The 26239-nt window shown below is 35.9% G+C and overlaps 1 protein-coding gene across 3 annotated transcripts in view; it reads left to right on the top strand.

Moving 5' to 3' along the window:
* gpc5a (glypican 5a) overlaps positions 1–26239 on the top strand; it is a 125238-nt gene that overhangs the window by 49659 nt on the left and 49340 nt on the right. For all 3 annotated transcript variants that reach the window (XM_044101549.1, XM_044101540.1, XM_044101533.1), the window contains one exon: positions 10360–10480. In XM_044101549.1, the coding sequence (XP_043957484.1) occupies positions 10360–10480 (121 nt within the window). The remainder of the gene's footprint in view (positions 1–10359; positions 10481–26239) is intronic.

Below are 26239 nucleotides of genomic sequence, written 5' to 3'. Positions count from 1 at the left end.
GTTTTAGATTTGGTTTTTTCACCCATTGACATTAATATCAATAAAATGTCTGTAAAATATCTGTTTACAGCAAGGTACCTTGGAGAATCACTGATGCTAATAAGGAATTTGGTGAATAAATAAATTCATTCGTTGACTTGACACCTGCAGTGGTGACACACTGTTTTCTCTTGGGCAGGGACTTTGGGACTCTCTGCCATTAGAAGAGCTTGTTTCAAAGTTTCCCCAAGCAATGTGTGCTGTAAAATGATCAATGAATAAATATAAGGACATTTTCTAAGCTGTTTTAAGAGACCAAGGGGGCACAAGAACCTGTAGGCAAATGCATTAGAAGTGTAATCAAAGAAGTGTATTACTAATAAGACTTATGTTGATACATGAGCCAACAAGGATGGTCTAAATCAAGTCAATCATATTATACCCCACCACAGTTTTGAAGTATCTCTCAGTTATTTATTGTTTGCATTGAGTGATTCAGACATTTCTGAAATCTGTCACAGTGGTTGTTGATAACAGCTCTTCAGACTCTCTGTGTTTTCAAAACTTTTATGTTCTGGTTTTACACCTTTCAGAGTAAAAAAAGAATAAAAATCAGTCTCTGTCTGGGTGCACTAACATTCTGACATTTTTATTTCAAATGCAACTCCCAACAAGAAATGTTGCACATGTCATAAACCCACCAATCATTCAGTGTGACATTGGGCATGTAGTGTGTTTTCTTTCACACAAGAAAGTTGTTTGCAGCATTGAGTTTTAATGTAAGTTTGGACTGTGGGACAAAAGGAATCACTAGGTTAATTTTTAATACCGGGTTCATTCTAACATAGAAATGTTTTTATAAGTAACTCAACAGCTAATGCTGCCTGTAAAATATTATTAAACGTTTAATTTAATTTATTCTGCAATGTCATTTACTGTATCAAAATCGCTGCTTTAGTACATTTACAGCTATATTAGTGTCATTTTGTTTATAGGATTGTCAGCGTATTGTCATTTATAACACCAAATTTGCTACCGCAATTAATTTAAAGCACTTTCAATGTTATTTTATCTATTTGACTTTTATGACATCATTTTCTATGTGGCTTTAAAACCACTTCTTTAATTCATCTACAGTAAAATTACTCTATTTTTCATTTACAATACTACTTAGTTCATTTACTCTTAAACTCAAAACTATGACCGCTCACCTTTTTTAATGCATACATTGACTCAAAATAAAAAATGTTGCATGTTACATTTTCTCCTATGTGTGACCAAAAGGCTGTCTGAAATTATCTTATTTCAAGCAACCGTTGTGTTCTTCTGCCAAATAAAATTTAAAACCCAAAAAGGTCACTTTTTTCACGTTTTTCCCTTTTTTGAATATTTTAATATAATTTTAAAACAACTTTCTCTTAAGAAAAAATAATTAATCAGAAAACAATATTATATTATTAAATGCAAATATAAATGCAAATGTAGTTTTTAAATGATAATTATATTTATTTAGAGAAAAAAATGCTACTCAAACAAATGGCATCTATTAAAGAGGTCAGAACCATTATTGGTTTTATCATAATATACAATAAATTGAGTTATGTGTAAGATTAGATCTTTTCTGCAACAATCAAACATACAAAAAAAATCCAACACAAGAAATTTATTCATTTATTTATTTTTTACATTTTTATTATCTAATCTGGTGTATTATCTGCTGCTTCATCTCTAACAGAGCCTGACTAGCGTTCTTCTTTTCTAAGTAGCTCTTTGCATCTTCATTTGTAAGTCGCTTTAGATCAAAGCGACTCAACACAAACATGTATTAAACTATACAGACTAAACAGCTTCTCTACCCTAAACATCTGTAGCAGAGCATTCACCACATGCAAAGCCAAACCTAATGCTTATTGTCTGATAAAGAAACAAAACAAACAGAAAATAATACATCAAATTAAATATACAAAATTTTTGAAAAACAAAAAACTGATCCATGTGCTATACTGCTTTTGTTCAAAATTTTCCATTTTTTTCCAATTGTCTTTTGTGTTGCTGCTCTTCGACAGCACCGAGTTAAACTGTGACTCTCTGGTGGAATATTTATTTTTAGACCTTCCTGTACTTAATGTTCCTTTGTGAAAGCCACCCTCAAAATCTCAGTAAAAGTGTAAATACCAATTTCCAGTGACCACCAACCCAACGACAGACCACATTAATTACAGCTGCCACACCGCTCCAGCAGCGCTGTCTGATGAATTTCATGTTTCTCGCTGGCACAAGTCAATACAACTTTAAGGCTCAGGGCTTCTTAGTAATTGGAACAAACACGGCAGTAGCGATGTTTAGAGCTAAATCTTTGCCAGAGGCACAGTTCACTGCTGTCATATTATCCTCTTTGTCACACCTCTAAGTAAAGGAGCACAGCTAGAGATGCTCCGGCAAATCTTGTAACCCTAATCATAATAATCCTTTATGAATATTCCTCATTACAATCTGTTTGTGGAAGTTTTGTCAATTAATTAATCTGTCAGTTATAAATAAAACATTTCTATAACATCTCGTTCACTTCCTGTCCAAACATACAGACTCTGTACCCGATTTTCACTCACCGTTTACAGGAAACATTTATGCATTTTTAAATAAGCTTTTTATTTATGCAGTTTGCTTTCTTATCACCATAATATTTCTTGTTTATTGTACCACACAGATGTTTCTCTGAAGTGTGGTCCTTCTATTGATTTTGAACATTAAAATGCATGTGTTCAATTGTCTTGCCTCAGGTATTTTCTGTCCTTTTAAGCTTAATTGAACAGACTCCATATCGATGGTCTGCTCTGCTATTTTCCTATTTTTTATGCCTTTTGCAGTGAGCCAGAAGGACTTTTGTTTCCTCAGTGACAACTCAAAGGCAGGTATTTCCATCTTGCCTACTAACTGCAGGCCGGATTTGTTTCTCACTCAGCCAACCATGAACAGTGTGCGTCGTCTACCTTCTTCATCTCCCAACCTGTTAAAACTCCCCTCTCTAAAACTGTTTGATAAAATTGCACTCGGAAGAAATACATTTCAGTATTTAGGCTCCCAGCTTCCGTTTTGTCTTTTCATTCCTGAAATTGCGTTGGAAAAACATGAAATGTTTGGATTAGCTCAGCCAACTTATTGCAAATTAGAATTTGAATGACACCAGTGTACTTCAATAGTTTACGTGAATCCATGTGCATTTAAATGCCAACCAAAACCCCAGTTTAGTCTCTGTACCTTCACTGTATAGCTTTACCATATGTTCATCTCTTGGCTTTTTTGTTTTTCTCAAAAACAGCTTTGTTTCAATAATTCTATGCTGTCATAAATGGAACAAAAAATAATAATTAAAAAAAACTGTATTATTATAGTTATTTTTTTCCATCTTATTTCTTTCTGTTCTGTTTCTGAAAAAAAAACCTAATTTAATAAGGTAAATAAAAATGTCTGATAAAACACACAAACAAAAACATGAGGCGGTGCGTATTGGTAGTTGCACATACAGAAGCTGTTAGTCCTCGACACCGCCACCCCAGGTTAGATTTACGAATCTGAGAGCTGTGCTGCATGTCTCCCTTCTTCTCTCTCTACCTATTTCCTGCCTGATTTTCTGCAAAAGAAGTGCCAGAAAAACCCTTAAAGTAAAACTTGAGCAGCTGTTTCACATTTGCCAAAACTTCTTGACGGTCCTCAACGACTTTGTGAAAATGCTCTGTGTACTGAAGACAATAGTTAATCTTTCAGAAGGTGAAACTAATGTGGTATTTAACAAAAAGAACATCCTGCCAACACTAAAACTTGGTGTGAATGTCTGGGGCTCCTTTGCTGCTTCTGAATCTGAACAACTTGAGGTAATTGATGGAACCATGAATTACGCCATTAATAGTTTGATCATTGGGGCTCTGGGTGGCTCAGTTGGTAGAGCCTGTGCACACTGTGCACACGATATAGTCCTGGATGTGGTCGCCCTGGGTTCGATTACTAGTCTCGGGCCATTTGCTGCATGTCTTCCCCCTCTCTCTCCACCATATTTCCTGTCAATTTGCTCTTCACTGGAGCCCACTAGTGCCAAAAAGATCTTACATTGTTTTTTTTTATTAATAAAGGCACCAGAAAATTCATACCTGTAATAGCTCTGTGTAGCAAGCCACTTGTGCACTGTTGTTTGACAATTTATAAATACAGAACCCTTTTCTATATTTCTTTGCAATCCAAGATGTTTTACGTATTTTGAGATTGAATGATATTGATACACAACATGTAGTACACAAGCAAGTATCCAAATGTACAAACAGTTGTAGGTCTTGGTGACTTAGTTAATGTGAAATCTTCTGCAGTATTAATGAAAAACAAAAACAAAACAAAAAAACTTGAGAAGGAAAGAAACAAAAAAAAAAACAACCAATTTGGGAGTTTTAGACAATTTGCAGTGTACTTCTCAAGACCAGCTGGAAGCTCTGTTCATAAATAGTAAAATCCAATTAATTCTTCAATTAAAACTTACTGTTTAGCAAATAAATAGGAAGTTGTTGAAAGCATATAGATAACATCATTTATCAAATAGCATACTAGCTGTTTCATTGTAAAGTATTTACTCTTTGGTTAAAGCCAAATAATTAACTTTTTTTTGCCTCTTCCTTCTTCCCTTTATTAATACACCATGTGATTTATTATGCACCAGGTAAATAGGGGCCAGACAGCTATAAAAGATTATAATTTGTGAATATACAGTGTCCTCCCCATTTATTAGAACACCAGAATAAGAAGTGAAAACACCGTTCAACAATAAAATAAATGTGAATTAATATTTGGAAAGGAAATGAATAGTGGAGGATCTGAATTTATGTACGATGAACGATCTGTTCATCTGCTGGTCTCTACGCTAAAAGATGGCTGGTCGTTGTGTCCTACAGCTGGACATGATGCTGAATATATGATCAAATTAACACAAAATGGTTCACTATCGTCAAAATAAAGTTTCTTCCAGTCCCTAAATCTAAATCCTATAGAAAATCTTAGAAAGCAAAAGAGAGGATGTAGAACTCTGGATTTTTAAGGAAGATTATATCAAGAGGATTTATCTCTGTCTGTGTGCTCCAAACTTGTGAAATGTTATAAGAGAGGATAAAGTACTACCTCTATGTCAAAAGGGAATTGCACAAAGTATTGACATTAGGTGTGACCAGATCAGTGAATTTGTGAAAAAAGAGTTTGAAAGTATTTTTTTTCCAACTGAATATATATGTATAAATTCAAAATGGTTCATTTCTACATTCATTCTTAGATTTTTTTACTGCAATAAAAAGAAAATTTAGATTTTAGATTTTGCACATCTTTGCCAGGGGGCTCTAATAAAAATGCAAGCTGTTGAATTTTAAAGATGCTAAAAGCAATCAGAGCTTCTAAATTCATAATTAAACGTAGTTTTTGAAAATATTAGTTAAACTGAAAATATCAGTTTAAACTTTAGCCCTCATCTGTAGATCTATATGTGATTAGAAACCATCAATGTGCATCTTTATCTTAAATGTAATGTTTATTGGGCAAAGAGCAGTTCAATAATCACTGTACATGTGTGAATGTACAACAAAACGATAGATGCAGAAACTCTCATTGCTATTCAGGCTTGGAAAGCAGAAGCAGAACTCTTGAGCTGACACAGAATGAATATTCTTCCGCCATATTCTTCCTGCTGCTTGAATTACCTTGAAAGTGTTCAGCAGCTATTACTAAACTCTGTCTAGAAATCACAACAAGCAGGCTGAGCAGGCCATTATAATATGCAGTCATTTGCTTGAGATTAAGCAAAGCTGGAAACAAAAGAATACTTCATGCAAACAACATGAGCCACAGAATTGTAGCACGCAACAGGCATCATTTGGCTTTGTTTTCCATTACAGAGATGTTTTTTTTTTAATGCTGATGACTTTTTCAAGTGGAAAGAGTGTTTCTCTCCAGCATTTAGACTATTTACTTTTATGTTCTGAGCTCAGACCAATTATTAAAACTATTTTTTATACATTTTGTCTTGTCTTGCTGCATCTCACATCAAAGAGAGGCTGTGGAGACCAAAATAACACAATGGGCAAACCAAGGGAATAATTTTCAGAAGATCATGCCTGAGTTTAGGTGTTAGTGTGGTATTACGGCTCACTTTATTCATAATGTGTTGGAGAGGATTCGGGCCCCGTATGCACCGCAATTAGAGCAAATTACTTTGACGTACTTATCTGTCTGTATACTGACGTCAAAGAAGAAAGTATTAAGGGCTTCAGATTTCTTTTGTTCCAGACTTTAATATTTTGCACTTACAGTATGTGGTGGAGTAAGGATGGGATAAGACCCGAGGATAAAATGATTGAAATTTTCAATCTGGGCCTGAACAGTAGGAATGAGCTGCAAACCAAGCATCCCTTTGGGGAGAATTGTATGGATTATATTATCCTGTTGCTGGTCCACAGAGACCCTGGGCAATCACTCAGCTGCTTTATATCCTCTCGTAGGTGGTGCTTGATGCCGCTGTGTTCCTTTCCCGCTCACCTTGAAGAACGTATGATGACTGTGATCAGGCGTTTTCATCTCTCACACCTTTTAAGTTGCAGATTCTTATTCTCTGGTGCTATAGGCCGCCGAGATGCTTTGTGCTGCATTGTCATCCCAGCAGCACGTTACAATAGATTGTATGCTTTTCAAAATATAGATCCGGACGCCGCTGCAGAACACATAATGAGTTGCTTGTGTCTATTTCTGTGTGAATGCACAAATGATTTAATCTACATTCAACTTCATCTTAAGTGTAGCATGTTTTTCTCTTTTTTTCGTATAAATGCGCACAGACATCTCACTGAATAACTTTGAGGAATTTGGATTTGATTTGATTTACTTATTTATGTGGAATTTGGTGCAGTGCCAGGCGTGGCGATGACTGTGTTGATTCCGGCTCTTACAAAGACCTATCTCAGTCTCCGTGGTTGTGTCCGGGGATTAAGCAAAGCTGAAGGCAGGTGCATCATACGTGGCTCCTCTGGCATACACGGTTCAGATGCAGCTTAGTCCTCCCGACGCATCGACCTCTAGCCGCAGGCACCTGCTGCATCTTGCAAACAAGACCTTGACTTTCACACCTGTGTTTCAGGCAATCAGTGGGTTTGGACGCACAGATGAAGCCAGGTTATTCCAGATAAATAAAAAATACAAACTCCGAGGTTGTCTTGACATGCACTTAAAAAACCCCCAACACAATACACAAAAATATGCACCTGATGAAGCCACAAGATGTTCAATTTGAAACAGTTTAATTAAGAAAACGACAAAAAAACAAAACATGTTTTTTTAAATTAAACAGTTTTTCTTTGTGTCATGAGAAATTTTGTAAGTACATTCATCAGGACATGTCAGCCACCACAAAGTTGATGATTGGAAATTTGAAATATCCAGCTTATGCACATAGTTTGAAAGCTGCAACCGCCCCCTCATAAAGTCAAGGAGCAGTCATACATTTCTACAGTAATGTAGAAATATTATGTTTAAAGTACTAAATGAAAGCTGAAAAAAAAAATCCCAAATTGCTTGATTACGTAAGATGCAATTTAATGACTCAACTCCGACAAGTATCAAACATAAAACTGCACTTCTTGTCAAAAAAAAGATTCATATTCCACCAATCTATGAGGAGAAGGCTTTGAGCTGTACAACGAGGCTTTTTAAATCCACTCTTTTGTTTGAAAAATCAATGTCATGGGGGAGGAACAAATTGCTTTAATACTGACAAACACTAGAAGAACATCTTGATAGCAGCAGGTGATTGTTGTTCAGGCCACATAAAACACCTTTAACGTCTTTGTTAGACATAAATGTTTGCCTCATAGCTTATTTATGCATCTGCAGTTACATAGGGTATATTTGAAACCATCAATTATATATAACACACACTGGCAGGCTGCAGTATTTTCTACATGCACCTCTGTGCCATTTAGTGTGCATAGTTATGAATTGTATCTTTTGCATTAGTATAGCCAGCAAATAAACTATTTGCAATGTGTAATACTTTCTTGTCTTAAACAAAGAACACATAAAGACCCTCAAAGCATTTTTTTCATTGATAAAACTTTTAAAATTTAAAACACAGTAGATTACATCAAATCATGAAATCTTCAAGAAGTCAGTAATGACCATAATGCAAATCTAACATAGAAATGTGTTCTTTAAATACATTGGCTTTTATATGTAAATTACCAAAGTAATTTGTCACTTAAAAGTCACTTTAAACCTTGAGTTCAAGTTTAATTTTCTACAACGGAGCTGCAGAGACGAAGACGACAAAGCGTGCAAAACAAGAAAAAAGAGCTGGTAATAAAAAAAGCGTCAGCGATAACAGACTCTTCCTTTTATAAAGGGTGGATCATGTTTTTCTAAAACTAATCACATTTGTGGAGTCTGATTTGTAGGAAATTAACTTCAAAATTACATCTCATAGATCCAGACAACCTATGTTTGAATTCTGCCACCCACCTCGTGTCTTGAATAAATTAAGCTTCAACACTTGCAGCATTTTATTTATTCATAGTTTTCCCTTTCTCTCTGACTTTGTAGTTTTTTGATAGTCAGAGCTAATTTGTACTTGTTCCCTCAAACCATCTTATTTTTGTTGCAAATGGTGTCGATGTTCTCATCCGGATATTCAGCTTGAAAGGCCAACATCTTCTTTATCAGAACCTCCACAAACACGTGTGCTCAGCATCAGCAAAAAAGAAGAAATATCTCAGCATTAAGTGACTTCACCTTGATCCTCTTGTATGATTTAAATGATACGGCAGAGATTGAGATGTGAGTGAAATGTGTTCAGTCACCTGCTGCCATGGTCACAGTCATTATGCCTGACAGACGAAAGGAAAGCTAAAGACTGGGGAGTCCTTGAGCTAAACTGAGGTCCATTACCAGCCTATAACAACAGTTCACCCCAAAATGGGCTTTGTTGCTCACACACACACTGTGATTTAGTAGTATTCCTTCAGCGAAGAATCACCACCTTGCTGGATGCATAGTTTTATTTTTAAACCTCCCACTGAATGCTAACGTTTAGCGCTGAAAACCAAGTGAGTTCCATTTTTTGCACATCGCTAGTCTGGCTTTGTGAAACCAAAATGCAGCTTATTTTCTTTAAACCACCACTGTTTCTGTTTCCAACTAAATTTCGCTAACAATATGAAGTCTTGGACACAACAAAGCCAATTTCCTGAGGCAAGTCTACAGAACTGGTGGCAATTAGATACCCATGTGTAATACCAAAAAACAAGCTTTGTTAGAAAATGGAATCATTTTCCTGCTATGTTTCAATTTGTATGGTTGAATATTTAAACAAGGTTTTCTTAGTCCTATATCTGTTTATTAAACAACCCACTGAGTAACACCTGAGCATGATGGTGCCTCCCCGATGTCTTACAGTAGATATTCTTGTTTGATTTCTAGGCAAGCAGGAATTATAGCCCAAATGTTCATGCCTGGTTTCATCAGACTATAAAATATTCTCCCCCATGGTTTTGTGAGATTTCAGCCAGGCAAGAATGTTTTCTTTGGAACAAAATGTTTCTATCTTCCAACCCATGTGGAAAATATGGGGAGTTGTTGATGCATGTACAAAAAGGAAAAAAGGAAAAAAAAAAATAAAAGCACCAACCAGAAATTTGTGCAGTCCCTTCACAGTTGCTGAACACATTTCATTTCAGCTGTACATATATTGATGCTCTGCCATTTCAAAATAAGACAAAAGCTACAATTTTAATATTTCTGCTTTTTCTTTGTCAATTCTCAAACCTGGTCAGTTTTACTTGGCAAAATTTAAATTTAGGAAGAAAAATCCTTACTCTGTTTTACTCTTCCCTGTAATCAGACTTCCCTTTCAACTCATTTAGACTAAGAGTTTTATTTCTGTCATTCATGAGCTTTGGAAAGGTCAGTTACCAGTTCCTGTGAGCGACTAACTCCCTTTGATGTTATTTTAATCTTATGAAAAGCACTAGAAGTAGAGAAATAAATCTTTGTAGAAGGATAGCTTTCAGTCCAGTTTAGAAAAAATGTTTCAAAAATGTATTTTCATGAAAACCCATTTGAAGTCGTTCACAGTTTCTAAATCAGAAACATACAAAAATAAGTATTTTTTTTTAATTACAAATGCTTGTTATCTTGTGCCTCTAAAGACCAACATAAGAGTCAAACCACTTAGAGTCAAAGGGTAGGGACCAATTTCCTTTTGTGTGAGAAATCAGTGTCAATCATTTAGACAGATTTTTTTTTTTTTATGTATCAGGTGTTTACATGAAAAAAATTATTTATGTGTTCACCTGTTTGTGCTCTTCACAGCTACACACGGCGTGTTGTTGGGAATGGAGTCAGAGCTCAGAGTACCAACCCTGAAGTCAAAGTAAAAGGAGAAGACCCTGTAATAAACCAGATCATCGACAAATTAAAACACATCAACCAGGTGAGATTCTTTCATCCTATGTGGATTTTATAGAGAATCCACAAAGGATCTTACTCTCATTTTCTTCATATCTATATTTACACGGTTCATTTTATCAAACATATGGTAACTATGCCCACAGGAAATCTATTAATTCCCTTTGCTTCTTTGTTAGTTTTTTATAAATTGAGATCCCTCTTGTTTATAAGACTTAAACCTTTCACTGTTTACCTTTAATTCTCATCAAATTTTTTATTTTTTACCCTCTCGTATATTCCTGGTAAGTACCAGCACAGAGAAAAATAGTCTCAAATGCAGAATCATTTCTAAGGCAATGAATGAAACAAATCAATCATTACACATTTAGAAAGCCATTTGGTCTGCTTTGTGTGCCTTCATATTTACAAAATTCTTTTTTTTTAGCTCTTGTCAAAATCAATGTGGCTTTTTCTACCTGCCGGTCTGCCTTTATGTGCGTATGTGCTGCCATGGCACCTCTCAGTGCTGTTTATCTCTCCGCATGATGAGATTAGAGCAGTTTACGGGAGCACATTTCTTTCCTCTCGCCTCAATAACAGCTGCTCTGGCTGCATTTAGGCTGTCGGGCTGCAGCGGCAGCTTCAGATGTCTGTTGCTTCGGGTTCCCAAGTGGCGTGCTGAAGGCCAGGTCATCTCTCTTGACCTCATACTGGCACCCCCTCCTTCACTAATTCTCACCATCTGTGGGGTGTCAGAACACATAAATCTATATCATAACCATCAGAGAGCCTCGGTTCTGCCTGGTTGACATTCACTGTGTGTGCAGTGTCTTTTGCCTTTTTTGCTGTTTGCATCCTAAATGTGTTTCCTCGTGTGTCGTTTGGTTCTGTGAATTTTTAGTTTCAGCAGGAAAGATTGTTTTGTAATCTTGAATACTCAGGGATGGCTTATCTGATTTGGAAATGGTTTATGTGATTTACTTTAAATACTATAGAACAGATTATGATTATGAGCTCTACCCAGATTGTATAATCACCTACAATCTGCTGAGACCAAGTATTTCAGCCAGTGTCATTTTAAATCCCATGTTGTTCTTTCCGTTCCAAGTTGTTGGTTTGACATGTTTTATTATGTTCGGTGCTATTTTACATTTTCATAACATTTTAAATATGCCTCTCATTATGTTTTGAGTTCTTCCGTTGCTCTCTCTTATATTGAAAGAAAAATAATTTGAAGACGAATCCCTGATGGAGTTCTCTTAAAATCTGCATGACAGCAGCTTGACATGTAGATGAAAAGCTAACTACAGCTCTCTCCACATATTGGTTGTCTTGATGAAGATGAATAATAGATTCAAACGCAATCAATGTTTCATTGCAGTAGCCAACTTTCACTTCAGAAAATGTAGAAATGTTCAACCTTTATTTTGAGTATATTTATTTGTTGAGTTGGGAAATATTTCTATGAAACAGATGCAATTCTTTTTTTTTTTGGTAATAACTGATAGCTTTAATGTTGACAAGAGACTTTTGAACTTTATTAAGTAACATTCGGCTTCTTGTTTCGCTGAGCCATAGATATGGTGTGGCGCAGAAACGTCTTTCTTTTTAGTTACTCTGCAATACAGACAAGTCAAGAGAACGTGCCACTTAAGAAAGGCAGATAGATGTATGTTACTTTTCAAGTCTTGGAATTAAAATTACTACTGTACTGTATCTGTTTACCAACCAACAATAAAAAGACATTTAAAAAAACTGAAACTGTGACAACTAGAGATCCAAATGTGCTTTCCAATTTGATACGTACACATCTTTAGCAAAACTATGGAGTGGTCTTTCTGAAAGAATTTGAGATTATGTACAATATTTTTAAATGGCAACTTTCTTGCCTTTTGACAATAAAGGTAGCTAAACGTATGTTGGCTTGGAATAAGTTTTTTTTCATCAGCTAAATAAATTAGGTAAGTGAAAAAATATGGGACTAATTAAGCTTTCTCCCTCAAAAATATCAATAAAATAAAATATTGTTGCCCCTCAATAAGTCCACACACAACAAGCACTTGTTTCTAGAATATACTTGTATATATTTATTATTATTTTGTTTTTTTTACAATGGTTATGTTCCTAACAAGTTGTACGTACGTACCAAAGCAGACTGACATTACCGTTACTTCTAACTGAATAATTTTATTTTATGTTATCCTGTAATATTTTGTCCCAATTCATGTTCAGATGAATTAGGACTTTAACCTGAGACTGATGTGAGTTGCAGTTTTTAGGCATCGTTAAACCAGTAATGACTAAAAATAACAGAAAGGCACGCCAGTGATGAAGCACTGCAATTTGACAGACTTGATGTCAGTTACCTTTTTTGATGAATACACTTGGATGCACACGGTTGAGCTATAATTGGAAATCAGTGAGCCAAGTCCAGAGACACACGGCCAGTTGACCAGTCATAAAAACGGATTTGATGCGCCTAATTTAACTTTGTGTTTTGGCCAAAGAGGCTGCACAGGTCAGACTTTCTGAGCTCCAATGCAGCAACACAGGTGAGCAGTTTCCTCCAAAAGGCACGCAGTGTTTGAAACCACAAAGCTGTTTTGGGGATGTTGCTGCATATTTCTGTGGTTTTTATGATACTATTCAGACAGACGGGGACTCGTGAGTGAAATATGTAGGGGAGGTGCTGGCAAAAACCACTGGACCAGTGTGCTTAACATGATGGTCAGAATGGGTAATAGAAGCCATGTTTTATAATGCGACTAAAACTTAATGAACTTTTTATAACTTAGTGTAATCTGTTCCTCTAACATTTAGAGCATGAGTAAAATACATCCTTACTGTGATGTACACATTTTATTTGTGTTGGAGATGCATATTCATGTCAGAAAGGTGTCACATGAAGGTGATGGGGATCAAATCATATGTGCATACAGATGTGAAAAAAAGTTACGAAAAGCCTTTAAACATTGAGCAATTTATTCAGGAATATTCACATGTTTGTGTTTGATCTAATGTTTTATTCACTGGGAAAGACCACAAAAATAAAACTTGTTTTGTAAAATGAATACAAAATGTCTTTATATTCACACTAAAAGTTACGACCCACTAGCCAGCCTCACCCCTCTTTGGTGGAAGAAGCCTCAGTGAGATGTTTCTTGTTGCTACCTAAAAGTCCCTGAATTCTGCCTAAGGAACATTTTTCTGACGCTTCATTTTCAGCAGAGAGGTGATGAGAGGTTTCTTGCACACACAGCAAGTCACCTCACAGTATGTTGATGAGATCAAGATCTAGGCTTTGACTTTTTCCAGTGCTTTCTATTTTTTCATCTTTAGCCAGTCCTGGCGGATTTGCTTGATTTTTTTTGTTTTGTTTTGTTTTGTTTTTACAAATGGTCTCAAATTTTCCACAGTTGCAGGATTTATGGTGGATTTTGTGATGGTGAGCTGGCCAACTTTTCGCTTCACATGTTATGTGAGGTTCTTTGGATCTTCCCAAACATGTCCTCTGCTCTGGTGTCCAAATGAGAAATTTGGACACCACATAATATATAGTCACCCATGCATGTTCAAGTAAGCACTTGCATATCAATAGTAGCCAGAGCCTGCTGTAGGTCCTGCTGTAGGTCCTGCATGATATTTTAAACCTTTGCGAGACTCATAAGCTGCTGCAGCCTCAGAAAGCTCTTTTGATCTTGCGGTGGTGTTCACTTTCTCTTCAGCAGTCAGAAGGACACCAAACTAAATGTCTGAAGTTTAAACAGGGCAAACCTCCTTCAAAAAGCAGGGTTGTGATTCGCCGTTGTGGGATGTGGAGCTTTTGAGTGGGGAATTGCATTGTTTGATGTCTTTTGTTTTTCTTCTTTATTTAAATGACATAAAACTTAGTTTTGTTAACATATATATTAAATATTCATACAGTACAGACCAAAAGTTTGGACATACTTTCTAATTGTATGTCCAAACTTTTGGTCTGTACTGTATGTTCAAATATGCTAGAAAAACATAGAGGCTGTGATAGGATTTTCTCACACTTTCCCATGACTCTTGTTCTGGACTTTGATGAGGCTAATGTTTACATTTACAAAGTTTAAAAATAATTTTAAAGTTCCATCGACAGGAGTGAATTTGAAGCCAGGCCTTTTCAGCTTCCCAAGCTGCGTTTTCTTTTGAACATTTTAAAGAGAGTTTATTTACAAAAAATCTGCAAGTAGGTAGAATTTCCACAAACACGTTTACAATTACATTATACAGAGAAAAGTTTATTCTGTACACTGTATTTGTCCAGGTGTATAGACTATTACAATATCATACTATAATCTTTAGTAAGTAGAGCTGTTAAATTGAAGCAGAAAACATTTTACTATTTGAGCTTCTAAATTGTATTAAATGGGATCCTCATCAGTTGTTTAGTTTTACTTCTCAGATTTTGAAATCAAATTTACTGAACAGTTATAGGGGAATCTGGGCTATCTAGTTGCTGAACGGTTGATTATTAGTTTTTTAATAAGCTCAGTTGGCTGGGGGGCTTTCTTATCTGTCATAAATTACTCTGCCTCCTACTTAAACAATGACCTTTGTGTAATTATAACAGCATTTGATTCATACATAATTGTTATAAAAAGTCTTTTAAAAAATTTTGACAGCTCAAAATAGGCACAAATAAAATCATTGTGTTTGTTTTTTGGCAGATCACTAAGGTTAATTATAATACATATGTGTCTTTCAGACATATCTTGCTTTAACTAAAAATGTCTCTGAGATGGTTTTTGCTTACCACAATTGTTGTTGTTCTTTTCCATCTCAGGGAAAAAAACAAAACAACCATAACGTGCTTTGCAGCCTTAATGCCACAAATTAAGGTCCCTTTTTCTATGTGGACAACCTTAACAAAGGTGTTGCAAGTCTATCAACCGCAGTTAGAAATACAAATATCCCCCTGGCATAATAATACAGAGTCCTCATTAGTCCCTGGAAATATAAATAGCACAAATGTAAAATGTCAGAGAGTCAGAGTGTTTCTGTTAATTAAAAAAAGCTGTGTTGTGCGATTGTTGTAATCTTTTAGCCCTTACATGTGTGGTGCATGAAGTAATTAAGATTCTACAAGAGATTTCCAAACATCACTTTGGTGCTTTCATCAGGTTGTAAATGTGACTGGCCACGACTAAACCGGGAACAAGTATCTACCCCTTGGGGTTTCTGAGTTGTTTGCAGATTCTGAAAGTGCAGATTCTAAGCTTTATAATGATGTCAAACACATAGAAATAAGAAAATGAAGAAGCATTGGGACACTAAACAAGATCGGGGAGAAAAAAGCCCTCAATCTTTTGAAAGAGTTATTCCTGATCAATTACCTGGGCTTATTAACAATTAAGCAAGGTAATAGCAGAAGATAAAAGATAAGACATGTTACACTAAAAATATTTTTTTAGCCCAAAGAAAACATGATAATTATTTAATTTTATTTTTATCAGTCACAAGATGGCCACAACTTTTAACTTTTAATAATAAAAGTTCTGAGGCTCACTCCATGAAAATGAGAAAAGTATTCCCGCAAACATGAATATGTCCAGTCAGTTTTTCTCTGCTGAATGTCGTCATCTCCGAAGTATCATATTTCTAACAGCACATTACCGGCCTGGGTTCAGGGTGCTATGATGACAATATTAATGTATTCTCTTCAAACTTGCATCTCATTGGCTGGATTTATTCTGTAAGCAAGCTGAATTCAGACGCAAAGTTTACCATTTTAAAACCTCTGAGACTGCTATGTAGTTGTTTCTTAATGACCTGAACTAATATATCAGTATTTTCTGAGTTAGTGGTGGTTTTTATCTATTTCTTTAATTTCTGTGCTAGTGACTTGCTTCTGGTTTTCTCCTGATATGTCACAAGTATATTTTCATTTTATGCACAAAACTGCTGAATTGTTTACTGTGAATTTCTTAAAAAAAAGTATATATATATATATATATATATATATATATATATATCTTTTGAGAAAATTCCATATCTATGAGCCACTAAACCACAATTCAAAATATTCGTAATTCTTCTTGTTTCAACATTTTTCTGTGTTTTTTTGTTCTTTTTCTTTGCATGGGGTAAAAGTAGAACTATCCAATTTACGGTCCCTATCTTGAACGTAATCATACAACAGAGGGTTCTCAGTTGTGTGATTTGGTAGTTAAAGCCAACACGTGTTGAAACCACATTTGCCCTCCTGCACAAGTGCTTTTTGCCAGGACTTCATTGCGTGTGCCAGGAGTGCCTTCAGCACAAGCAGACAAAGAAGACAAAAAAACGACTGCAGGGAAAACAGTGACCCATGACTTCTCTTGCATGTAGTCACGATGCAGAGCTCACAGATCAACGTTCCTCAAGCCTTTCTTTGCCAAAGGGAATTTCAAGATTATGTTTGGATTTCATTTCAACAAATTCAAGTTGCAAGCAAAATATGCAAGTACAGAGACATCTACTTACTGAAGACTAATTGATCTCTACTGCTGGGTCAAATTGATTCTCTAAGGGAAGAGTTTTTGCCATGCTATAGGTGTAAGCCTCATATTGATTAATAATGTACTGACTTGCAGAATAATTCATCACTGGGAATGTTTTCTTCATGTTGCTGATGCAAATAGGAAACATGCAGTATAAACAAGCAGGAAAGAATGTGCTCAGATTTTTTGTTTTTGGGAAATGAGAAAAGCAGAAGAATTTTCAGTGAGGTCAAACTAAAACTGAATGCCCTTTTTTTAAAGTGTGGATGCACGTTTTCTCAGAACCAATTTGCCTACACAGTTTCTGAATACCTACTATTTCTTAGGGGAAACACAGAACTACAGTGACTTGCAAATTCACTCTTTATATTTTGAAATATTGCAACAACAAACTTTACTGTATTTCAAAAATGGAAGAAAAATTAGCCATGGTTTTTAAAATCGTTTATCAACATAAATCTGAAAAGTGTGGTGGTGAGAACATCCCTGTGTACCTAAACGGACATGCCTATTGTTTTGGAGAAGCTGTAGAGATGCGCAGCTTTATCAGGAGAATCTGAATCTATTGGGAGTCCTGAAGAAAGAAAAAACCTGCCACAGATCACAAAAGACCTGAGGTTGTGGAACTGGTTCATCTTACAGTGAGACAACAACTTGAAATATACAATCAAAACTACAATGGATTTATTTGGACCAAAGCACATGCATATTCATGATTGAATAGCTAGGATGTTTTCCAAAGAATGCTTAGTTATTTCCATCTACTGATATGCAAGACTGGAAAAGACTTTCTTGCAAAGTCTTGACTCAGGGGAGTAAAATACGAAACATGCCAAAGTTTTCACATTTCTGGGGAGACATTTTGAAAATGGCTTCATGAAAAAATACAGCAAAGTTTGTGGGTTTAGCGTAACAAAATGAAACGAGTGTCATCATTCAAGAGGTATTAATAATTTTCCATGTCACATATATTCATTAAAACTACATTAATAAGTAAAAAGATCATTAATAACAATCATTAATAAAATTAGAAGCATTTCTGTTTTCTTGATTAATCTAATATCTAATATCTCATTGTTTTATAAACCTTTTATGCACTTGTTGCAAAGTTAGCACTGTCTTCAGCTACTGTAGAAACAGGTTTGAATAGAAAATGTGTAAACACGCATATACATTTACCAGTGCTATGTGGCCTAACCTACACAAACTAAAATTATTTAAGACACCATACCACATCATTCAGCATCAATATCATATTCAATTCCCCACTGTTGAATCTATTTACGATGTTCAACTTATCAGAAATACAAAACAATTTTTGGCAAAACAGTAAATCCATGACCTTGGAGTAATGATGCTTTCATCTGATTAAACTAAGAGCATTTTAGAGAACACATTTGAACTAATCAAAATAATTTCTTGTCTCTCAATTGTGAGTTTAGCTGATTTGTAATCCTACATTTATTTTCTGAATGGCTTACAGTTCTAAGTGACAAAGATAATTATGTCTTTTTAACATAATATTTAAATGTACATTTTTTTTCAAAGATAATCATCTAATTCTAACACTGGTTATTAAGTGGGTTTATTTGAACATTTAATAAACTGGTGTCATACCCCTGGTGTTACTATTGGGCTTTGTGAATGGGTCCATTCCTTGTTTCTTAAAGAGCAGTACTGGCCATAAATAATAGATTAATCTAAGAATGAACTTTTTAGTTTACATCAGCTTGTTTTTGTTTGATTTCCCATATTAAATCAATATACCGTAATTATTTTTTAATTTGTTGTGAGAACTTACTGAGCGGCAGTGCCATTTATTATTCCGTTTTAATAATAGCAGATTAGAGGCTCTTGGAAGAAGCCCTGCCTTTTATTGCAGTATGACAATGAAACCGGAGTACAAAGTGTAAGTAATTACTTAAAAGGGCTTATCAAATATCTTTGGATTCACTTGTAAGTTCGCAAAAAGATTGGAAATTGGAAATTGCTTGTGTTTTAATACTGATGGAGGAGGATAAAACTGTGCAAATAATGTCATGCTTATGAGTTGCAACCCTTTTGTATACACATCAGGCACAAGTTAAGAGGCAGCTTGTGTTCACAGTGCTTGAGTCTAGTTTGCATGATTATCTCACTGGCATTTAATTTACAAATAGCTCTGACTGGCATCTCTCTCTAACCGCTGAAGTGCAGAACAAGTGTGAGCCTGCATGTCTGACCTGGATTGTTTTTCAGTATCTTCCCCAAACTTTTCTTCAGCTTTTTTTTAGGAGGTATGGCTATATTGTAATACACAACATAGTGCCTTCTGAACTTGTAATCATCTAATTGTCAAGTAATTTGAACATTGAAGATATATAGTGACACTTGAGAAATGCACAGCTTGTTTTTCTGTGGGTTTTGAAGTCAGCGCAAAGTCCTTGTGAAGATAGAAATACATACTGTATGTATGCGTTGGTGTGTGTGTGGGCGTGTGTGTGCGTACTTAGTGGGGGTTTATGACCTGCAAAAACATCAATTACATATACCAGTGCGCACACTGATTCCATTGTACACATGAGTGACTACATGCACATCTTGCACATTACACTGTGTCAAGTTTCTATAATGTTGGTGCAACTTATTAGTATCTAGAAAAATGCCTGAAATTACTTGTTCAGGTCTGCTTGAATGGCTTAAAAGAAACTGGAGAAAATGCAGAGAAATACGGGTGAAGGCACAAGGTGATATTTTGCTCATGACGAAACTGTTTTGCCATTTTTTATGAGGATAAGAATGATGCTTCTATGCAAATGTTGATGTTTAAGGATTCGTTTCTGCCTATAAGTAATGCTCTTTATAATTTCTATTTATTCGTCCCTGACCTTGACGAGGTGCAGAACCTGCTCCCACCCAGCTTCGCCTGGAACCAAATGGAAATGTGTCATTACTATTCCTCAGCCGAGGCTGCAGGAGAAACACAGAACAGCAATGCAGCTATTGACAAATCAATCATGCAATCCGAGTGAACAAACTGTGGATTTCATCATCTTCCTGATCAGCAGCTCTTTCGTATGAATTATTTGTTGGCTCCTCTCCTTTTTGCCTGTCCTCTCCTCTTGATGTGGTAAAACCCATCAAGAATCTATAAGTAGGCCCGGTCCCTGTGTCTCTCAATCAAAATCAGGGGCAAGCAGCTCCTCACCCAGTCTACAGGCTGAATTATTTACCACTCATTGATGTGGTGGTTGACCAGCAGTTTTGCTTGTGAATTATTCATATCCCCTCTCCTCTTAGTCCAAAGGATTAACACTCAAAATGTATTCACAGTTTATGTGTTTTGCTTCTAAATTTGCATACTACAATGGAGCTTTTGAATGCTATATAAACCCAGTCAGAGAGCAAAGACAATCCTATTAATAAGCATGATCCAGGTCTCACGATGTATGGGGTTATAAGCAGCTGAATGTGACGCCCAAATACAGTTTGTTTGGCTAATTCCCGTAGAGCAGAATGTCAGGACTCTGAGAGGAAGTCTTGTGGGAAACAAATCCCTAAACGTGTGGCACCAAGACGGCATTAAAGTCCCATGGGACACGGCATCAAAAACAGCAGTGGGCTGCATAATGATTGGTTTGTTTGTCTAACCCATGCTCATTGTGACATCCATTACACCATGAGATAAGCACAGTGAATAAAAACATTCGGGGACAAATCCAGCTAAGCTGCACACCTGTAGATAGCGTTATCTGAAGTGCTTGCATGTGCTTACAGTCTGGGCTGCTGCAGCAGCAACAGCATAATCCTCTGTGTTTAATTGGCTGAAATTTGAGGCATTTCAACTCCGTCCTTTCAGCAAAAATGGAAATATTTTCATTCTGCCTGTCTGTGGAAATGCAATGCAAATAGAAATAATGAGGAAAAACAAAATCTCTTTGTCAACAGGTTGTACTGATATGTCTTGTTAATAATTGAGTAAATGGATATTTGTTAAAAAAGATATTTGAATAAGTTAAATGTAGAATATTTCTGTGTTTAAACTGGTACTATATTACTAAATGTTGTTCAAACGAAGTCATACTTTTTTCTCCCCTCCGGGGGTCTTTTGTGGGCTCTAGTGTCCCCTACGCCACCACAGCACGCCCCGTCATACTGTTTTCTTATATTTGATTTACTCTTTAGATTTCGATCACGTCTTAAATATCAGATTTTCTTGGTTTGAAATGTCTTTTCTTACCATTCGTTATCTCAAAACTTGTTAACGAAACACTGATGCAGAAACAAAAGTGGTTCAACAAAAGAATATCATCATTCTCAGAAGTACACAGTATTCCTTCCTCGACTTAGGAGCTAATGCAGCTGTCAGTCCGCTCGGTCTTTAAGATTCAGCACAACGGTCAGAACTTGTGGTTCTCCAAACGCAAACGTGACTCAAGTGAAAGAACCTTCTGACTGCCTTCTTTCTTAACCGATTATGTTACCACTGTGGGAATGCCCTCATCTCTCTTCTGCACCTGCAGTGCCTCGGCTCAGAGAAGTTTGGCTTCAGGCGTTACTGTGGCAGAATTCAGCCACTGGAATTGATCCAACTCAGAACCACCATGACCCTCTGACATGTGGTTTGCTTTAGGGGATTGTGGAAGGAGCAGCCCTCCATTCTTAAAAATAAGAACTCTCTGTTGCCTTGTTCCCTTTTCTTACCCTTTTGCCACAAGACTGAGCAACATTAGCCTTAATTACCCCTCTGCTAACTTATTTGTCTTTTCTACAGTTACTTCTTTATGAAAGAAGTACCTGTAAAAGGGTTGAATTTTTATTTTTACATCTTGACCTCAGCATTCTTAGGTAAATAATACATGAGGTGATCTGCTACTTGCTACATGAAGCTAGATTAAATCATTTTTAGATAACTGACGGATTAGAAAATGGAAGAGAGTTAAAAAAAAGGGTGCACTGTATTTATTTAGAAGCAACTTAGTGATATACGGTGTGACCCACGTTTTTCTCAGTAAATATATATTTTAATGGGGCTTAATAATGTGAAATTTACACCAGATGTCAGTAACAGCCAAAGTACAAGTTGTATTTACAAAACTACACACAAATAAATCAATGCAAATAAGTGTGTCACATGAATTATATGTAATTACACAAGAAATAAGTATTAGATTCATTGAAATATCCCTGAAGAAATCTTGGAATTTGTAGAAAAATCTATTTAGTTTCCAATTCAGTTTATTTTCAAAAGATGTTTCCACACACATTACAAAAACTGTCTATGCAAGCCTACTAAGAGGTTAGTTTAATAACTAATTTGATCTTAGTTATTAAACAACGCAGTCAAGTTGAGTTTATTATTTTAATTGATAAAAAACTTTATATCTAAGCTGATTGCATTGTGTCACCGACTGACATCAGTCAATGCTCCTGGATGTAGAATCAGTGGACAGTTAATGGCATTGGGCCGTTGACTTTGCAGACTGTGTATCATGTTTAAAAGGAGAACATTAAAATGTTGGCAGCAGTTCTTCAGCTGATGTTCGCCTCCAGGAAGGTGTAATAGCTCAGGAGAACATCAGATCAAATGTAGCTTCTATGAAGATATAAAAACCCCAGAAAACTTTGAAAGATTAATTAACAGCAGATAATGAAAAATTGGACAGTAGTAGGAGAATGTAGTATAGTTAAACAAGTCATTGGATGTTTTTGTGACATCCAATGAGCATGGATTAGGATAACCTAAAAGCATTGCCGAAATGGAAAGTTTTAAACCTAGTCTTAAAAGTTGACAGGACGTCTGCCTCGCAGACTGAAACTGGAAGCTGGTTCCACAAAACAGTAGCCTGATAAATAAAATATTTACCTCCAATTTCAAACCTCTATGAACACCAATACACCTGCAGCCTGGGAACAAAGTGTCAATACTATATGGGACAATCAGATGTCTGATTGAACTTGATTACTAAGGGCTTTATATGTTGGAAGGATAATTTTAAATTCTCTTCTGGATTTATCTAGAGAAGGTAAATTTTGGGAACTATGATCTCTTTTTTAAATTTTCATCAGAACTCTTGTGACAGTATTTTGGATGACCTGAAATCTTTTTAACTTTATTTGTGGAATGCTGGTAAGTATTTACAATCGTCTTGCCTTGAAGTAAAGAAAAGGGTTCATATGACAGTGGCATTGCACACTTGTTGTCTCTAATTTGTTAAAGACGGAAATCCAGGTGCTACTTTCTCATCCCATTCTAATTTCTGTTCTCACCGAACTCCTGCTTTCGTCTGGTTGATGCACTTGGTGTGGATAAACATACTGTCAATGCATGTTCTATGGAGAGGAAAATAGAAAATGACAGTCAGTATCTTGTGAGCCAACACATATCTTGACACTTTTTTTGCTCTGACTGGCAAATATGATTGTTGTAAGAGCTCTCCTCCTCCCTCAAGTCTAAGGACACTAGATCAGGTTCAAAGAGAATACTAAAGGACGTAAAAGTGCTGTCAAATGTTCTATCCAACCTCCTCCTGGATCTCTAAGAACGAGTCGTTTTGGCAGATGAATCTGTTCCCTTCTCTAAAAGACAGAAGACAAATATGTGCTTTCAGTTGTCACTGATCATCTGAAACCTTTTCTTATTTTCTGTGTTTGTGGAACCAGATGTGATGGATGTCAATGGAACAACATGCGTCTCCAGAATGAGTAGTGATGATTTACAGGGGCGCAGTCACATTGTTACATTTCTGTAAATGCACTACAGAGTGTGATGTTGCAAATTGGAGCTGACAGCTGAGTGAAAATGAAAAGCATTAGACGGCAGCATGGTCACGTTCTCTGCTTTTTGCCACTATAAATTCAAAAGCAGGATTTTGATGTAGTTTTTTTTTAATGACTGAAGCAATTAAGCCAAGCATATTTATCCAGAAACAAAAGAGCAAGTTTGAGGAAGTCCCGTTGTTACATTTCTCCTTTCTCCCTTTGGCTAGCTCCGGTGACTTATGCCAATATCTATGACAATAAAATTGTTGAACTGCTGTGCTCTCAACTGTGAACAAAGAAGAACACAGGCTGTATCATTAAATGATACTTCAAAAAGAACACAACAAACCAAATGTTTACTTTTAGGCACAGATTTAATATTTTCATTTGTGTGTGTTTCTGTATTTGTAGGTAGTATTCATTATTTTAGCTACCTGTGGGGGGAAGCTGCCTTAGACTTGGGTGTAGCAAGATTTAATGCTCCAGTAGCATTTTCCAGATGGCAGAAGGGAGAAGAAAAAGTGTGTGTGTGTGCGTGCGTGGGTGTGTGTGTGTGTGGGTGTGTGTGCGTGTGTGTGTGTGTGTGTGTGGGCTGGATGACTGGTGTCCTTGATTATGCTCTGGGATTTCCCTCTGCAGCCGGTAATGAAGATATCACACAGCCACAGTAGGTCTGTGCCAGTAAATTTTTGACAGGGACAGTTTCCAGGTCTAGTCCTGTACAGTACAGTACAGTGAAAAGTACTAATTCATTTACAGTGATGCAGACTGTGAGCATCCGCGTTTTATGGTGCGGTGATGATATTTGAGCCAAGACTCAGTTCTCATACCAAAGCTTTTGAGACAAGCCGCAAACTGCAGTCCTTATGATTTTCAGAGCTGGTGGTGGAAGTAGCTGGTATTGTTAGAAAGTATGTGATGTAAATAGAAAAAAAATCGGATTTATTCTGGACCGGCATTTTCAAGGGTAAGTTGTTAAATGAATTTTAACTTCAGATTGGTTCAGTTAACCGATTAGTATTTATACAGCTTTAATAAGACTTTCCCCCTCCTAAGAATGTAAAGTTAATGACTTCATCAGTCCATTAAAGCAAGGTCAATTAGGTATTTGTCACTTTACCTTATTATTTCTCATGCTTCAGCTAGATGACTCTGTATAGAAATCTTAAAGAGAACCAGCGAATATGAGCATTTACTGTTCTGTCAGTAACATTCAGCATATGAGATGTTGTCTAATACTACATTTTGTTTTAGAGTATGTGCCAAACACTTGTAAGAATTGATCTAAGTGAGCCACAGATTGTGTGGTTATGATAAAACACTTCTATTTCATGCTCCATGAACATTCAAGGTTGTATTCCTCAGGGTTTAGTAGCAAAACTGGGACAGTTTATTTGTAATTAACCACAGGGAAATTATATATATATATATATATATATATATATATATATATATATATATATATATATATATATATATATATATTTTATTATTTTTTTTTTTTTGCAGCCTCAGAAATGATTACTTTCTTGTGAAATCAGAAGTTCATTATATTAAGCAATGAGATTCTGATTATTTAACATAAATAACTAGAAGCTCATATTTTATAACATTAAAACAGCGAATGCTAGGTGATAGACTAATGCATGGCAAAGTGGAAGAAATGTGATAAATACTTTTAAAAATTATTTTCAAATAAAAGTCTGAGAAGCTTTTACATTTATCACACTGAAAAGGTTTTCCAGCAGAGTAACTTTGTAATTAGTTTAATCTAGTACTGTTTTTTTGTGGAGGTTTGGTTCCAAAAAGAACCCATGATAGGCAAAATCTGTGAAGTAGTTACCTTTATTTTTTACAATTATTATACAGCATAATTAAATACTCTACATTATAACCAAAGAACAAAGACTGTTTTCAGGTCTCAGCATTTTTTTTAACAAATAGAACGCTTTCTTACAAACCACTACAGTAAAATAATCATTTTAGTCATCAATACAAAGTACAGTAGGACAAATCGGGACAAATTGTGATTTGTGTATTTCACTGTTCTTCTGACTGTGACGCTGTGGCCTCCCTCCGCTCTCTAGTGTCTTTTTCTTCTGAACCCTGTGGTGCAGGTGTGTTTTTTCGAGAGAAGAACATAGTTATTGGTAGTTGTTGTTGCTCTTTTTTATTCTGGGCACAAATATTTGCCAAGCTGTATTACGTATATTTAAATACCGTAATGTTATCGGCACACAGGTAGACTGTTTAGCCAATCAGGACGCAGAACACAATGCACTGTGAAAAAAAAAAAAAAACTGCACAAAAAACTCTGCAAAGCAGCAAGGCTGTGAAAGGTGAACCGCGTTATATTGAGGGTTCACTGTATATATCTTTTTTGTTCCAGTTCATAATTATGCACTACTTTGTGTTGGTCTATCACATACAATCCCAATAAAAGTTAATTTCAATGTGACAAAGTGGGAAAAGGTTATCTAGAAATGAAAACTACTGTAAAGTAATGTTTAACCGAAGAGCTAAGGCTTTGGCTGCATGTTGAATGCTGCATTGTA

Source organism: Gambusia affinis, linkage group LG02 (assembly GCF_019740435.1).
Source record: "Gambusia affinis linkage group LG02, SWU_Gaff_1.0, whole genome shotgun sequence".
Lineage (NCBI taxonomy): Eukaryota > Metazoa > Chordata > Actinopteri > Cyprinodontiformes > Poeciliidae > Gambusia > Gambusia affinis.
The sequence above is the reverse complement of the archived record's forward strand: the minus strand, read 5'-3'. Positions and strand labels throughout refer to the sequence as shown.